The following is a 17,962-nucleotide window of genomic DNA, read 5'->3' as shown; positions in this document are numbered from 1 at the left end:
ACTGCTGTTACGGAAACGTGGAGATTTCCCTTAACTGGGAAGCAGATTCAAACAGATGTTGGAAAGTGGAAGTCTACAAAGATTGCTAGATTTTTGTGGGGAGCTTTCTTTGAGGATAACAGTGAATGCTGACCTCAATCTGGGCCACTGCTTTCCAAAAATGATTCTTACTACTGTTAACTTCAGAGAGACAATTATGCTCTAGAGAGAGAGAAAAATGTTTTTTTTTTAAATCTATTGAATAGAACAGAGACAAGTGTAAACAAAACAACCTCACAAAATCAGATTTCAGCTGATCAGACTTTCAAAAATTGATTCACAGGATGTGAGTCTTTTGACAAGTATCTGAAATTTATTTTGAAGCCTTTGGAATGTTTGATTCTGTTTTCAGACACATCATTTGAGATTGGATGTGCTGGAGAGAGTATTTACCTTCCACATTGTTATTTGTCTCTACACAAGGACAAAAGTGAACTTGTTTATGAATAAGTTAATAGTAAACTTTTCAGTCAAAGCTTTAAGTACTGATCTATATTGTCAGGCACTTCCTCAATTTGAATTTGCTAGTTATCTAGAAATCTATCTAATTTACAATCTATAACGGTTCTACTACCAAACAAGCAATGGCCTAATTTTAGTTGAAAAGAATGAACATATCACAACTATAAAGTGAGAAAAATAAAATGATAAATTGTAAAATGTTATATTTTACTCCATTTGTGCTGTTAGGATTGCCCTGCCTCAGAACACTGAAAATGCTATCTATACTCTGGCTGGTCCTTCCAATATCATGCTACATAGCTACGATTCCAAATCAGCTGATTGTCAATCACATGTCAAATGGAAGCCTTGTGAGAATGTTAAACATGTTTCAAGATTTCTCAGAAAAGAGAACTTCTGCATTTTTATACTGGCCTTTCTGAGTTCAGCTTGTCCCAAGGCATTTAACCATGATTAGTCACTATTTTAATTTAAAGGCAACACAGCAGCCATGTTCCCACAAACACTAAGTGGCTAATGAACAGAGACTTATTTTTGGTTGGTGATGCTGGTTCAGGGATGAAAATTGACCAGGACCCTTGAGTTCTCCAGCTTTTCAAAAAAATTGCCTTAGTTTATCAGGTATTACCTCTCATAATGCAGCACTGATACTGTTCGAAGATTATGTGCTGAAATGTTGAGTAAGACTTGAAAGCAAAACTTTTCAAATCAGAAAGTGAGCAAGAAACCTGGGACAAGATTTGATTATATGAGGCAGAAAGCTAATTTGTCAACTGTTAGCACAATCTTGAATTAAAGACACACACACTTGACACACAACAGAATGCGTCACTCTTTTCGGATCTGAGATTTTAATCTGTAGGTGCTACTATATTTAACAGGTGATGATCTAATTTTGATCCCACTTGTTTTTTCAATGTATTCACATGGTACAGAACATTAACATTTCTATGATGAGCTAAAGATTATTTGATTCAGATTTTCTTGTAGTGAAGAATCCTGTCCTGAATCCTGCCTCTTCCCTTGACAATCATTCTGTCATCATATACATAGATAGTTCCAAATGCATGGCTCTCTGGTGGTGTTTCAATCACACCTTCGAGTGTAAGATGGTGAATTCCATGGCAATCCAAGCAATAAGCTCCATTGTGATCATGTCCAGCCAGAAAACACACAACACTCGTGTGTGCATGCAACACCGACAGGATCTCATCGTAGTTCCATGCAATCCCATGTGAATTTGTAGACTGTGGATGGATTGGAACATGAGCTGCAATAAAAATACAACAGTTTTATTTGTCTGCTCTGAAGTACGAAATTGACAGCAGTCAAATCCAGTTGACCTGACAATACCGGATCAGACAGCAGGGTCTTCAGATATCACACATGAAAGCTGACATAAATCATATTGCTGATTTGATCAGGGAATAACTTCAGGAAATGTTTGTGCCATTTGGGAACTTCACTGTTTGACAGCTGAGCCCTATAATCTGTAACTTATTTCTAAGGGTATCTAACTGTTTCTAAGGATTTGATATAAAGTAAATGGGGCCGTATTTGACAATCACTTACAAAAAAAACACTAATGGACTTCTGCTGGCCTTTATCTCCAGTGAACTGAAATAAAGGGGGTGGCATAGTGGCTCAGTGGTTAGCACTGCTGCCTCACAGCATCAGGGTCCCAGATTCGATCCCAGCCTCAGGTGACTGTCTGTGTGGAGTTTGCACATTCTGTCTGTGTCTGCGTGGGTTTCCTCCCACAGTCCAAAGATGTGCAGGCCATGTTAAATTACCCATGGTGTTAGGTGCATTAGTCAGAGGGGAAAGTGCGTCACTCTTCAGAGGGTTGATATGGACTTGTTGGGGCGAAGGGCCTGTTTCCACACTGTAGGGAATCTAATCTATTCATTCTGAAAGATCCATCTTAGCTATACTGATAAGACCGTACCTGGAGCATCATGAGAATATCCTTAATGAGCTGAAGTATATTGACATTGGAGGGAATACAGCATGGATTTATAAGAATGATAACTAGCCTGCAAGGGTTAATTTTGGAGAAGAGGTTATACAAACTAGGGTTGTTCTGTCTAGACATTAGAAAGTTGAGGGGTGTTTTGCTTAACATTCTCAAGCTATGAAAAGAAGCAGGTAGAGAAACAGGAGCTTTCTTATTGGACAATCTAGGACAAAGGGATATGGTCTGAAGTCAAAGCATGACCCTGTAGGAGTGAGGTAGGAATACACTCAGTAGAACTCTGTTCTGCAAACAGCAGCTAATATTAAATTGATTCTAAATTTTAAATCTGTGATTGAGACATTTTTCGTATTTAAATATATTAAGGGACAAAGGCAGGTGTGGGGAATTTGGAGGCATATCAGGGTGTACAGTCTCACTTTATTGTTTAACACAGGTGAATGGCAAAAGAGGCTATTGCTGTATTACAGCCATAGTCAAAGATAGCCTATTGTTACAAAAACAGAAATTGCTGGAAAAATTCAGCAGGACTGACATCAACCATGGTCAGAAAGCAGAGTTAGGGCAGCACAGTGGCTCAGTGGTTAGCACTGCTGCCTCACAGTGCCAGGGGCCCATGTTTAATTCCAGCCTCAGGCAACTATCTGTGTGGAGTTTGCACATTCTCCCTGTGTCTGTGTGTGTTTCCACCAGGTACTCCAGTTTCTTCCCACGGGGCCAAAGATGTGCTGGTTAGGTTGAATGGCCCTGCTAAATTGCCCATAGTGTCCAGGAATGTGCAGGCTCAGTGGGTTAGCCATAGGAACTGATTGGTTACAGGGATAGGGTGGGGGAATTGATCCAGATGGGATGCTGTTTGGAGAGTTAGTGTAGACTTGATGGGCCCAATGTCCTGCTTCTGCACTGTAGGGATTCTATGATTAATATTCCAGTCCAGTGACCCTTCTTCATAACTCAAATTTCTGTTTTTGTTTCAGATTTCCAGCATCTGCAATTCTTTGGCTTTTACTTTATAGGTTATGGTTACCTTGACAAATAGTGACAATAGAAATAGAAATTTTAATTGATGTTTCACAACAATTCACAAAGAGCAAAATTTGATTAGAATGTACAACGCTACAAGAAGCTAGTTACCAATTCTGACGGACATCATTTCTGTGGCTGTAGGAATGAAGGTGGGTCACATTTCATATCTATATGAATCAGCAGCTATCTCCACCCCTATGTGATTCTGGTGCATGGCTAGGTAACAGTGCCCATGTATGGAGATACGCCTCCCATTCAGCACACTTCTGCACACAGCACCCTCTGCTCACCTTCCAGGTTCACCAGGCCTTAACTCCCAAGGAACTCCTACCTCGCTGAAATGAAAACCTCACATTCCCAGCCACTTTCTCATGAGTTATGCCTGTGGAGCCGGGAATTGTTTTGATTTTGTTCTCCCATCTTAGAAACAAATAATAAGACTGCGGTCCTTGTTCAAAGAGGTGGAAACTGGGGTTTCTAGGTAGGTTGAAGGTTACAGCTTAAGTCAAAAAGCTGAACTTGTGACTTCTACCAACTAGAAAGATTAGGGCAGCAAGTGCACGGGAATACCACCACCACTAAGGTTCCTCCATCTACAAAATGCACTTAAGATATTACTGACTCTCCTTAGCACCTTCCAAACTCACGACCATACCATCCGAGAAGACAAGACAGTAGATCCCTGGGAACCCCACTGCCTGCAAGTTGGACTCCAAACCGTTTATCATCCAGAACTTGGAAATATACCGTCATTCCTTCAGTGTCACCAGGAGGTAACTCACTCTCTAACAACACTGGTGGTCAACCCACACTAAATCAACTGCAGCAGTTCAAGAAATCAACTCACTACAACCTTTTCAAGGGTAAACAGGGATGGGCAATAAATGTTTATCTTGCCAGCAATGCCCATACACCATGAATAAATTACAGAAAAACAAATTTTGGGATTTTAGGTGATCTCGCAGTTTTAAGCCTTCCTCTTTTAAGGATCACAGTGCAGGCCAGAATAATGAACAATATTGCTTGAGTTCTATTTGTTAACACCAGAAAATTAAAACCAGTGATGGAAAAGAAAATTTGAGTTTTAGGTGCAGTATTGCATATCATACATCATTTGTTAAAATGTTAAAGAGCAAGTTGCATTGAGAGGAAAATTAAAGTTAGCAAATTTATGATGATTTCCATTGTTAAAGAAATCACAAAGCTCTAAAGAAATAGGAGAATTTTTTTCTTTTTGTTGTTTGTAATAAGATTAGAACCTCATTTCTAAAGAATGTGTTTAATGTTTACTGACAAAATCTTGCTAAGTCTATAATTTTATCCCATTGATACCATTGTGTAGCTATATACTCTGAATTGAATACATTGTGATTTTATATAACCAGCACCTACCAGCAATTGTAACCTTCTCCTGGTTACGATCTGAGAAAGTTAATATTTTGTTCAGCCAATCCAGCTGTTCCTTACTGAAACCTCCATTAAACGCCACAAAACGTTTTTCCAGCCCATGGAGCCCTGTTGATGAAATATTTTAGAACTTTTCAGTTTTAAATTTGTAATGATTTTGAACATATGAAAACTCATCACATTTTTGAAACGCCACTGGGAGACGTACTCTTTTTTAGTATTTGGTTCTTCCCCACACAAACTAATTCCCTAATTCAAATTAATTTGTGGAGGCGATGGCTTAATGATATTTTTGCTGTACTATTCACCCAGAAACTCAGCAAATGTTCTGAGGATCCAGGTTCAAAGACCCAGGCAGATGATGGAATTGAGTTCAATTTTTAAAAAACATTTGGAATTAAGAATCTAAAGATAAACATGAAGCTATTGCTGACTGTTGGAAACATGTATCTGATTCACTAATGTCCTTCAGGGAAGGAAATCTGCCAACCTCACCTGGTCTGGCTTACATGTGACTCCAGACCCACAGCTGTCATTTACATAAATGATTTGAATGGGTGTGTAGGAGGAATGGTTAGTAAGTTTGCAGATGACACTGAAATTGGTGGTGTAGTGGACAGTGAAGGTTATCCTAGAGTACATAAGGACCTTGATCAGATAAGCCAATAGGCCGAGGAGTGGCAGATGGAGTTTAATTTAGAAAAATGTGAGGTATTGCCTTTTGTAAAGGCAAATCAGGGCAGGACTTATACACTTAATGGTAGGTCCTGGGGAGTGTTGCCAAAAAAAGAGACCTTGGGGTGCAGGTTCATAGTCGCTTGAAGGTGGAGTCACAGGTAGACAGGGTAGTAAAGAAGGCGTTTGATACATTTGTGTTTATTGGTCAGTGCATTGAGTGTTGCGACTGTTCAAGACACTGGTTAGACCATTGCATTCAATTCTGGTCTTCCTGTTAGGTGCACAAAAGATTTACAAGGATGTTGCCAGGGTTGGAGGGTTTGAGCTATAAGGAGAGGCCGAATAGGTTTGGGGCTGTTTTCCCCAGATCATTGGAGGCTGAGGGGTAACCTTATAGAGGTTTATAAAATCACGAGGACATGGATAGAGTAAAAAGCCAAAGTCTTTTTCCCAGAATAGGGGAGTGCAGAACTAGAGGCCATAGGTTTAAAGTGATGGGAGAAAGAGATAAAAGGGACCTAAGGGGCAACATTTTGATGCAGAGAGTATTGCATGTATGGAATGAGCTGCCAGAGTAAGTGATGGATACTGGTACAAATGAATGGGAAGAGTCTAGAAGGTAATTGGACTAAATTAATTTGGGTTATCTGGTCAGCATGGGTGAGTTGGACCAAAGAGTCTGTTTCTATGCTGTACAACGCTATGATTCTACGTGATTGACTGTCAACTGCCTTCTGAAACAACTTAGCAAGCTCAGTTCAAGGCCAGTTAGAGACAGACAATAAAGCTACAATAGCCATTGCTATTTCATGGAGATTTTGCAGGAGTTTGTCCTTATTCCATACTTTCAACCTCATGGTTTGGGGTTTTGAAAATAAAATTCCATCCTTCTATACTCATTCTCAGTGGAGCAAAGACAGAAGAGCTGAAATATAGCCTCCAATGTGATAACCATGTATTGTCTTTTGCATTATCACCACACCAACAAACATAAGTAGAAGCAAGAGTAAATTTACCTATTCCAAATTTAAATTAATTTAATGATTATATACATCCGTAGCCCTCTGGATACAGAATTCCTGAGATCCACAACCTTTTAAATGGAGATATATTTTTCTTTATCTCAGCCGCTTATCCTGAAGTTGTGCCCTCTTACCCTAAATGCCTAGCCAGGAGAAACAGCAACTCAGTATCTACCTTATCAAGTCTTTTCATAGTCTTGAAATGTTTCAGTGTTATCATGACATTCTTCCAAACTTCAGTGAATACAGACACAATTTACTCAGCCTCTTGTCATTGGTCCCTGGGATGAGAAGATTACCCAATCTAGTGAATTTTCACTGTACTGTCTCCAATGCAGGCTTTCTTAAATATGGAAAGCAAAATTAGAGAGTATTCTAGAATGGTGTCAAAAATTCCCTGTACAGTTGTTATTGCAATACTTCTTTACTATTACTTGAATCCCCTTATAATGAATTGACAAAATTTCATTTGCATAAAAAGGCACAAAAAGGTTAATGTACACTTGCACTGTGTGTCCAAAATGGTGCTGTTATTCATTTCTGATTTACTAAAAGCAACTGGCTCCACGTGGCTAGATTATTGGGTACACTGCCCTGTACCAATAACTTAATTAACAACAGTCGGCATCGATTTAAAAGAAAATACTACCTGACCAACCTCCATGATATTCCTGAAAAATTAACAATCCACATAATGAAGACATATTATGTGCTATGCTTGAATTTCAAATCACACAGGGGAATAATCAATGAATTAAACTAAAAGCTAAACAAGGAGATTGGAAAATCATAGGAATAACGATGAAACTGGCTGAGGTGCATGCAGCAAAGGTATTGGGCACTAAAGCACTTATATCAGAACTGGAGGGATCGTAGCAGTGTGAAATATTGAATGGGGATACTGTTGGGACCAAAAGCAATTCAAATTAACTGGATTCAGAAATTCAGTGTGAAGTGATTAATTTTCAGATTGTATTAAATCAATCACAACTGCTGCGAGGGAGGTGCCGGAGACAAAAAAATAGCCAGGAGCTAATTGAAGATGATGCCCCATGCTGTCCCACTACTTAGAAAGTCTACCAACAGTAGGACCAGGTGCAGCTCGGCTGCACACTGAGCTAAGACAGGCAACTAATTTAAACAAATGGTATTTGTTGCAATGCAACTGTGGGAGACACCGTCACCAGCCGTGCAACTGCAGTATCACTGCCAGGAAAGTTGCAGGACCTGTTTAGATTAGATTACTTACAGATTAGATTACTTACAGTGTGGAAACAGGCCCTTTGGCCCAACAAGTCCACACCGACCCACCGAAGCGCAACACACCCATACCCCTACATTTTCCCCTTCACCTAACACTACGGGCAATTTAGCATGTCAATTCACCTGACCTGCACATCTTTGGACTGTGGGAGGAAACCAGAGCACCCGGAGGAAACCCACGCAGACACGGGGAGAATGTGCAAACTTCACACAGTCAGTCGCCTGAGGCGGGAATTGATCCCGGGTCTCTGGCGCTGTGAGGCAGCAGTGCTAACCACTGTGCCACCGTGACTCCATACTTAAGGCTTATTTCGCATAGCAGCCTGGTGCCCCTGAAATGAGTTAGAGAACTGTTGAACGAGAGGAGTGATTTAACAAAAAACATCATGGCTATTTGGTGGTGGGAAAGTCGCTGACTTGCGTGTGATAGCACTTCTGGGTAAAAAGGCAAACACAAAGACTGAGGGAGTGATCAGCAAAAGCCCTTTGGGCCCTCACTCACTGTCTTGGTCCTTGAGCTGGGCAGTGAAGGATGCGGCCAGTGGGATAGTGAGGAGAGGGAAGCTGAGGAGGGGCGGAGGGGGTTAAAGGTGGCCACTGATGATGGATGAGGAAAATGGTGAGCATTGGAGGATGGTAGGCAGTGGTGAGGACAATAGCAAACAAGGCAGCAACAAGGGCTGTGACCAGCAGAACAGGAAGGGAGAGGCAGCAACATAGGAGAGACCAGCAGTACAGTAAGGGAGAGGCAGGAACAGGGGCTGTGACCAGCAGAACAGTAAGGGAGAGGCAGCAACAAGGGCTGTGACCAGCAGAACAGTAAAGGAGAGGCAGCGACAAGGGCTGTGACCAGCATAACAGTAAGGGAGAGGCAGCAACAAGAGCTGTGACCAGCAGAACAGTAAGGGGGAGGCAGCAACAGGGGAGTGACCAGCAGAACAGTAAGGGGGAGGCAGCAACAGGGGAGTGACCAGCAGAACAGTAAGGGAGAGGCAGCAACAAGGGCTGTGACCAGCAGAACAGTAAAGGAGAGGCAGCGACAAGGGCTGTGACCAGCAGAACAGTAAGGGAGAGGCAGCAACAAGGGCTTTGACCAGCAGAACAGTAAGGGAGAGGCAGCAACAGGGGAGTGACCAGCAGAACAGTAAGGGAGAGGCAGCAACAGGGGAGTGACCAGCAGAACAGTAAGGGAGAGGCAGCAACAAGGGCTGTGACCAGCAGAACATTAAGGGAGAGGCAGCAACAGGGGAGTGACCACAGAACAGTAGGGAGAGGCAGCAACAGGGGAGTGACCAGCAGAACAGTAAGGGAGAGGCAGCAACAGGGGAGTGACCAGCAGAACAGTAAGGGAGAGGCAGCAACAAGGGCTTTGACCAGCAGAACAGTAAGGGAGAGGTAGCAACAGGGGAGTGGCCAGCAGAACAGTAAGGGAGAGGTAGTAACAAGTGAGCACTATGCCCAGGTCCAGTATAATGAGGGTGCACAATGACGATGTCAATGACACCGGTGTCCTGTTCAAGTGTGTTGGAAGGAGATATATTGCTTTAAATTATATTGATCCCTCTGAGGGCTCCTCCACGTTCTCAGACCTGTGTCAGTAGGATCCACCTTTTCTAACGGAGGCTTTAGGCATGCCAGCATTCTGATGGGTCAAACTGAGATCCACATACATCCCACTCTGCCTTTATTAGTTCAGTGAGTTCAGAACAGACTGGTTAGGCAGCTTCCTCTGGGACTATCCATGCAACAGTCTGACACCTCTAATTAGGCCCGATGTTAGGACCCTTGAAGTTTGCAATAAAATTGTGTCCGATACATGAACTAAGGTAGGACATGGGCAGATAAATATAAATAAGTTGAGAGTGTGTTGCTGGAAAAGCACAGCAGGTCAGGCAGCATCCAAGAAGCAGGAAAATCGACGTTTCCAGCCCAAAACGTCGAATCTCCTGCTCCTTGGATGCTGCCTGACGTGCTGTGCTTTTCCAGCAACATAGTCTCAACTCTGATCTCTAGCATCTGCAAACCTCACTGCCTCCAAATATAAAGAAGTATAAAGTCTACATATAAGCAAGATAAATAGATTAAGTACATTGCCCATGAATTGAAATCAATAAGGATGAAGGTGAAACAAGCTTGGTTTAATTGACAATACATCCTGCCCCAACTCAAATCAGCAAGTAACATTCAATGTGTTTTACCCTCATCTATTTCAGTTGTCTCTCTCAGCATTTTAAATTTCACATCCCTTGTCATCATCTGTGTAATATAAAACTTGGGTAAAAGAGACCAAAAGGGCAACTTTTTCACGCAGAGGGTGGTACGTCTATGGAATGAGCTGCCAGAGGAAGTGGTGTAGGCCGATACAATTACAGCATTTAAAAGGCATCTGGATGGGTATATGAATAGAAAGGGTTTGGAGGGATATGGACTGGGTGCTGGCAGATGGGACTGGATTGGGTTGGGTATCTGGTTGGCATGGACAGGTTGGACCAAAGGGTCTGTTTCCGTGCTGTACATCTCTAGACTCTATCAGTTAATTGAATAAAACTTTATGGTCACCCGATAACAGTGCATATAGATGTAACCTTAAATTACCTTTTGAGCTATTAAAATCTTCATTTTTGTTGTATGACGTCAGTATTTCCATCGAATCACGATGTTTCTTGCTGGAATATTTCCTCCCCAAAATGCTAAGGTCGTATGAGTCGGTGATTATGAATCGAAACTTAGGGAAAGGACTAAAATGGTAGCCATAAAATGCCTCTGAGTCATTAGGTTTGGACCAGGTCTCAATGCTGTTATCTTTGTTTCCCAGGCACGTGCTATTGAGAGCTGATTTAAGTAATAGTTCCCTATCAAAATTATACAATTCATGGTTACCCAAGATATGGTGCACAGGAGATGAACACTTTGAAAATTCATCTAAGACCACTTGAAGTGCATGATCTGAGGACTTTAGCTGCAAATTGCATCCATCAATGATGTCTCCAAGCTGCAGAATAAAGCTGGGAGTGTTCACTTCTTCATTCCATCCCCTGACAGCACTGCACAGTAAATGGAGGCTGTTCCTGTAATAACGTCTCATTGTGCGTGTGCCATTATAACCATTGTCTGTATTGGCGTATTGAATGTCTGCTATGACACCGAAAGTAAAATTCAGTTTTTTTGGCTCATCTGCGTCAGTTGCCATTCTTTCATGAGCTTAAAGTCCACATACCTTGCCACTATCTGAAAAAAATAAAAATAGGTTTAAAAATAGCCCAGCTCTAATAAAGTTCATTGCATCATTAAGTTTCTTTATTGCTCATTTCACCAGACAATGTTATATTGATAAAGATCTATTGATAATTGTATACTTGGATCACAGAAGCACAACCTCAAATCACTTCCCTCTGCATTTCTGCTGCTGAAGGTGACAAAATTCATTCATTCCCAAGAGATTTTCTCACGTCTATGCCCTATGACTGTTGAATAGATCACTTATAAGACACAAAGCATTAATGAGAAGGTGGTCATATATTAAATGATGAGTAGCATGAAGAATAGAAAGCAAAGATCAAGATAAATCGATATCTCTAGGATTTGAAGGGTGTAGATTCTGTCATTGCACAAGTAATTATGCCATACCATTTCCTTTTACATTTATGTTAAAGATAAGTACAAAAGTATGTAAGTTAGCTCACTGAGCTGTAAGGTTTGATTTTAGACGTTTCATCACCATACTATGTAACATCATCAGTGAGAATCGCTGGTGAAGAGCTGGTGGTATACCAGAGACTCTCACTGATGATGTTATCTAGTATGGTGACAAAACGTTCAAAAATAAACCTTCAAGGTCAGTGAGCTAACTTACATACTTACCATCAACTTGAGCTACAAATCTTCTCAACAATCGATAAGTACAAGGCATATAAGATTGAGGCTGGTTCAAGCTATCAAATTGGATGGCTTGACAATCAGAAGTACAGTAGCGCCTCGACATACAAACCACCCGTTCATGAACAAATTGGTTTACGAACAGGATTGTACGTAAAATTTTGCTTCAATGTATGTCCGAAATTCAAGGTACGAACGAAGGTACGAACGTAAAAAGGCCGTGTGCAACCATGTGGTTTCATTGTTCTGCTTTGCTATGCGCTTGTTGAACGCAAAAGCTCTCGGGCCCCGCGTGATCTCATTCAGTTCGTCTTTGGCATGTACGCTGTGAACAGCGTTCGTTGCTACGTCCAAGCGTTCTTACGCTATCTGAACAATGGGAAAAATTGATTCAGTTTGCAAACTTTTCGGTTCGCGAACCGAGTCCCGGAACGAATTAAGTTCGTAAGTCTAGGTGCTACTGTAAATTGCGCATGTTGTATATTGTAAGAGCTGAACATTTTGTTATACTGCCTTCGCAACTGCCCTCTCTGTTGGAGAAGTGTAAATAAAACCAAAAAAGAATTGTAAGTAGCTATGTTGCCAATTTTATGTACATTTTGCCAACAGGGACAGTAGCAGAGATGGCAGTATAACAAAATGCACAGCTCTTACATTACACAATGCTAAATGTTTCTGATCTTAAGATGTGGAAAATGGACAGATACAGTTCGATGCGCAAAACAAAATGGTCTATTTTGGATAAGAAAACAATGAAAGCATAGTATAAACAGAGTTGGTAAAATAAAATTGCAAGAAGCTGGGATTTTAAAAGTTGGACATCATGTAGAAAAGACTACACAAAAGGTCAATAGGAATTTGGATTTTGTGTATTAAAGATACTGAATATAAAATAAATTTCTAGAAGACCGGTTGATCTGATACTTGTTAGAATACTACATATAAACCTGGGTACACAATTCAAGAGGCACAGGCACAACAAATAATCAACACATAAAAACTTACAGCAATTAAAAAGAAATGAAAAATTGGAAGACTTTTTTTTGAGATTATCAGTAATGAAATGCATTTTTCAGAGGATAACAAAATGGTAAACAAGAGACACAGATTCAAGATTATCAACAGGAGAATGGGGGCAGGGGAGGAAATGTGGAGAGTGCTTTTCACATAAAGGTTAACGAGAATATGGAACTTCACCCAGGCAGCTCACAAGGTCAGATTTCTGTCTTGTCATCGGACATTTGTATTAATTCTCTAACTGTGGACTTGGTGAAACATTGGGATTGAAATTCAGGCCTTTAAGATAACAGGTAGCTAATTCTCAATGCCCTGGATGGCATGCTGAATCTCTACTCTTGTGTTGTATACCAAATTAAATCAAAACCATTTGCTATAATTTTTGTTTGGGTAGCAAACTCTGCCTTTTGGAATTTAACAGCGGCAAGTTCAAAAAATAAAATGTATTTCTGAAGAATAGTTATATCATACTTGAAATATCAACTTAGTTTCTCTCTCTACAGATGCTACAAAACCTCCTTAAGCTTCTCCAGCACTTTGTTTTTTTATTCAGATTTTGAGCATTTGCAGTATTTCAACATGACTCTGAGCTCTTCTTCCGTCGCCTTCGCCTTCATGCTCAGTTCTTTGGGCAAGAGTCCTCCCCCTGCTCCACAATTTCCAGCCCTCGGTCTTTTCATTCGACGCCTTAACTCCAAACTTTTCCTGTTTCTTGCAGGTGTTAAGGAACGCAAGCTTCAACTTCTCATCCACACCCCTGCCCACCGTCCACCTTCCAACAGTCCCAATCCCTCGAACCCCATCTCTTCCAGCCCCAGCCCTTGCCGTGTGTTCACCATACCCTCTGACCTTCCCCTCTCTGAGGCTGAGCATGCTGTTCTCAGCAAAGGACTCAGCTTTGTACCCTTACGTCCCCACCTCAATGAATTCCGGGTTCGACATGATGCTGAGCTTTTCTGCCGTCACCTTCGCCTTCGTGCTCACTTCTTTGGGCAAGAGTTCTCCCCCCGCTCCACAGATCCTTTCACATCCCTCCAACATTCCACCTCTAATTGGATATCCCCGCCAGGACAATTTCCTTCCCTCGAACTTTTCATTGACAATTGTCGACAGGACATTGGCCGCCTTAATTTCTCTGCCCCTCTTACCCATTCCAACCTCTCTCCATCCGAACTTTCTGCTCTTTGCTCCCTTAGGTCCAACCCCAACCTTGTCATCAAACCTGCTGACAAAGGGGGTGCTGTTGTTGTCTGACGTACTGACCTCTACCTCGCAGAGGCTGAGCGCCAACTCTCAGATTCCTCCTCCTACCTCCCCCTGGAGCATGACCACACCACTGAGCATCAAGCCATTGTCTCCAACACCGTGACTGACCTCATTTCCTCCGGATGCCTCCCCCCCTACAGCTTCCAACCTCATAGTCTCCCAACCCTGGACAGCCCGTTTCTACCTACTCCCCAAAATCCACAAGAAGGACTATCCCGGCAGGCCCATTGTGTCAGCATGCTCCTGCCCCACTGAACATATTTCCTCCTACCTTGATCCCATCCTTACTCCTCCGGTTCACTCCCTCCCCATCTACATCCAGGATTTCTCTGGTGCCCCGCGACACATTGACAGCTTTCAATTCACAGGCCCTAACCACCTCTATTCACCATGGATGTGCAATCTCTTTACACCTCCATCCCACACCAAGACGGCTTGAAAGCTCTTCGCTTCTTTCTCGAAAAGAGGCCCGAACAATCTCCATCCACCACCACTCTCCTCCGCCTGGCTGAACTTGTTCTCTCTCTCAACAACTTCTCCTTCAACTCATCCCATTTTCTCCAAATCAAAGGTGTAGCAACGGGTACCCGCATGGGTCCTAGCTATGCACCTTCCCATCACACCTAACACCTCTCCCATCACACACGGCACCTTCCCATCACACCTAACACCTCTCCCATCACACACGGCACCTTCCCATCACACCTAACACCTCTCCCATCACACACGGCACCTTCCCATCACACCTAACACCTCTCCCATCACACACGGCACCTTCCCATCACACCTAACACCTCTCCCATCACACACGGCACCTTCCCATGCAATCGCAGAACATGCAACACCTGCCCCTTTACCTCTTCCATGCTCACCATCCAAGGCCCCAAACACTCATTTCAAATTAAGCAGCGTTTCACTTCTACATCTTTCAATTTGGTCTATTGCATTTATTGCTCCCAATGTGGTCTCCTTTATATCAGAGGGACAAAACACCGACTGGGTGATCGCTTTGCTGAGCACCTTCCGCCTGTACGCAATCAGGTCCCGGACCTTCCTGTGGCTTGCCACTTCAACACACAATTCTGCTCCCATGCCCACATGTCTGTCCTTGGCCGGCTGCAATGTTCCAGTGAAGCTCAACGCAAACTGGAGGAACAGCATCTCATTTTCCCACTAGGCACGTTACAGCCTGCCGGTCTCAACATTGAATTCAACAACTTCAGATGATTATCCCATCTTGACCCCTCTGTTTTCATTCTGCTCCGTAATTTTTTTTTCACTGTGCTGTACCTCTTATTTCTTGATTGTCTCTCTTTTTCTCGCTCCCCACTCTCTCACCACCTTTTTCCTCTCCTCTTCCCCCTTTGCTACCCTTCTCCCGTTTTGCCTCTGCTTCACCATCCCCCCCATCTGCCACATATTTTGTCATATAGCACTGGCTTCAGCCTTGGTCATTCACAGCTCCTAATCTCTCTATGCACTGTCATTATCAAGTCTATATTGCTACCTTTGCTTCTGGAGCCATTCTCTCAGCCGAGCAACACCTGCCCCTTTTTCTCCCTTTTTTTTAGCTTTGACAAAGGGTCAGTTAGACTCAAAACGTCAGCTCTTTTCTCTCCTTACAGATGCTGCCAGACCCTGCTGAGATTTTCCAGCATTTTCTATTTTGGTTTCAGATTCCAGCATCTGCAGTAATTTGCTTTTATTTAGCAAGAACCTATTAGTGAGAGAGTGCAGATGTTACAATCTTGTCAGAGCTTCATTGGGGGTAGGGACAGAGAGCAGGAATCCATTACAGAGGGAGTGCAGATGTTACAATCTTGTCATGGTTTCTTGGCTCTGGGACAGACAGCAGGAATCCATTATAAAGGGAGTGCAGATGTTATAATCCACTCGCAGTTTTATTGTGGGGATGCAGAAACAAAGAGAACATCTTCCTGGCCCTACACTCATCTCTGGAACATCTGGATAATAAGAATACCTATGTCAGGCTCCTACTTCAGTTCTGCCTTCAACACCATAATTCCAAACAAACTCATGTCTAAATTCTAACACCTAGGTCTCACCTCCCCACTCTGTAACTGGTTTCTCGATTTCCTGACCAACGCAATCAGTAAGGATAGGCGACAACACCTCCTCTATGCAAAAGTCTGAATACAGCAAAGAAGAAGCTGTTCTTGAATCTGTTAGTACATGTATTGAAACTTTTATATCTTCTGCCCGATGGAAGGGGGTGGAAGGGAGTATAACCAGGATGGGAGGGGTCTTTTATTATGTCAGTTGCTTTTCTGAGGGCGCAGGAAATATAGATGGAGTCAATGGATATACTTTCCAGTTATACGCTCTCCCATCAGACAGAAGATATACAAGTTTGAAAACAGGTACTAACAGATTCAAGAACAGCTTCTTCCGTTTGTTATCAGACTTTTGAACTGACCTCTCAAATGTTAATTCTGATCTCTTGCATTTTCTCTGTGGCTGTAACACTGTTCTGCAATCTGTTCTGCCAGCCTGGTGCACTTTTTATGGTACAAGCTGCTGTAGAGCACACAAAACAACACTTTTCACTGCACCTCAGTACTCGTGGCAACGATAAATTAATCAACCGCCACAGGGTGGGGGAATCTGTTACTGAGGGAATGTGTATGTCACAATCCAGTCAGAGCTTCCACTGCATTCACAGAGTTCACAACCCCATTACGATGCTGCCCTGCACTCCCGTCTCCGTACATACACACACAGCGAAGCAGTGCGCTGGCCTTTCATCGTTACTAACCTAGTTGGCTCCTGCTTCAAGGAGCATGACACAGGAAAATTTAAACTAAACAGTTTTCATGGGAGGAACTGCGTTGCTTGCAGTATTTCAGTTTTGTAAGCTACCAATTGCCCCACTAAATAAATAAATTACCACGGTCCAGTTCTACCTAACGTTTAAAATATGTGAATAGATGGCATAACACATTCTGTGGATCAATCGCCCACTGCCAATGAAGTGCTCTGAACAATTTAGACGGGATAAAGAGATATATAAATTCTAATAATATTATAATTCGCACATCTGAATGAATTCAAACCTGCAATTTTCACTTACTGTGGACGCTAGACCCACGAACATACACCGCCCCTTGTGAATGGGACAGAGTGGCCAGCGTTATATGCTGGCCGCAGAGTGACTGCTATGAGAAATTAACTAGCAGCAGGGACCCTGCAATCTCTAACGGGAATACTAAATCTAAAGTAACAAACCAAAGTTCCCATCACTGAACAATGTACATACAGAGTGATCCTTCGCGTTTGCCGTCACCTCAGCCAGGGAACTGATGTTCTCCTCTTACAGACACATAATCCAGTCAATCTATCGTTTCCATTGGATTCTCCTGCAGGGATTCGATACGTGGGAACCCCATACACATCATTTCCGCCAACTGGAAAAATTACAATTGACTACCACGGTCCTTTAAAGAGCAATCTTTTCACTTGGTAATGTGTGTGGGCTTATGCTGGAAAGGTATCCGAAAATGGCACAAAATGTTCCATATTTGGGTATTGGTCAGAGGGTGAAATCGCTAACTGACATAAGCTCCTTCACCAAGAGTGTTTCTGAAAGCCAGGAACTACCTTTTGTTTTCAGTTCAAATCAAGATATTGGAGAGAGGTTTTGGTTCTGTCGCTCTACTGCATTTACGAATATCCTTAATTCCCTTTGCTCTCCTGTCCAGCACAGTATCTGCACAGTCGCATAACTTGTGTTCCGGAAGCTTCTGATTTTTGCCCTGGACTCCCTAACACATCCCTCTCAAAGAATGTCATTCCTGGTTTGGGTGCTCTCAGCAGGCAACCGCAAGATGCTGCTGCAACTTAGCCCATGAAGCTGAGGTAACCAAGAAGGCCAGGTGACTTGTGGGCATACAGAAACATTTTTTGCACACTC

General features: G+C 42.5%; 1 protein-coding gene across 2 annotated transcripts; it reads right to left on the bottom strand.

The window, feature by feature from the left end:
• Positions 1 to 1,341: 1,341 nt before the first annotated feature.
• LOC122562029 (manganese-dependent ADP-ribose/CDP-alcohol diphosphatase-like) lies at positions 1,342 to 17,601 on the bottom strand. Of its 2 annotated transcripts, none has more exons than XM_043714452.2 (4): positions 17,309 to 17,601; positions 10,468 to 11,100; positions 4,895 to 5,017; positions 1,342 to 1,771 (listed from the first exon to the last, which is right to left on the bottom strand). In XM_043714452.2, exons 2-4 carry the CDS (start codon positions 11,060 to 11,062, stop codon positions 1,476 to 1,478), a joined length of 1,014 nt encoding a protein of 337 aa, XP_043570387.1. In that variant the 5' UTR covers positions 11,063 to 11,100; positions 17,309 to 17,601; the 3' UTR covers positions 1,342 to 1,475. The 2 variants fall into 2 exon arrangements, with proteins under 2 accessions (XP_043570387.1, XP_043570388.1); XM_043714453.2 differs by lacking the exon at positions 17,309 to 17,601 and adding an exon at positions 17,123 to 17,260.
• Positions 17,602 to 17,962: the final 361 nt, after the last annotated feature.

This window comes from Chiloscyllium plagiosum, unplaced genomic scaffold (assembly GCF_037043375.1).
Source record: "Chiloscyllium plagiosum isolate Xiang-an unplaced genomic scaffold, Cpla_swu_hap1 HiC_scaffold_25, whole genome shotgun sequence".
NCBI lineage: Eukaryota > Metazoa > Chordata > Chondrichthyes > Orectolobiformes > Hemiscylliidae > Chiloscyllium > Chiloscyllium plagiosum.
Note: the sequence above shows the minus strand (reverse complement) of the source record. Positions and strands in the feature narration are given on the sequence as shown.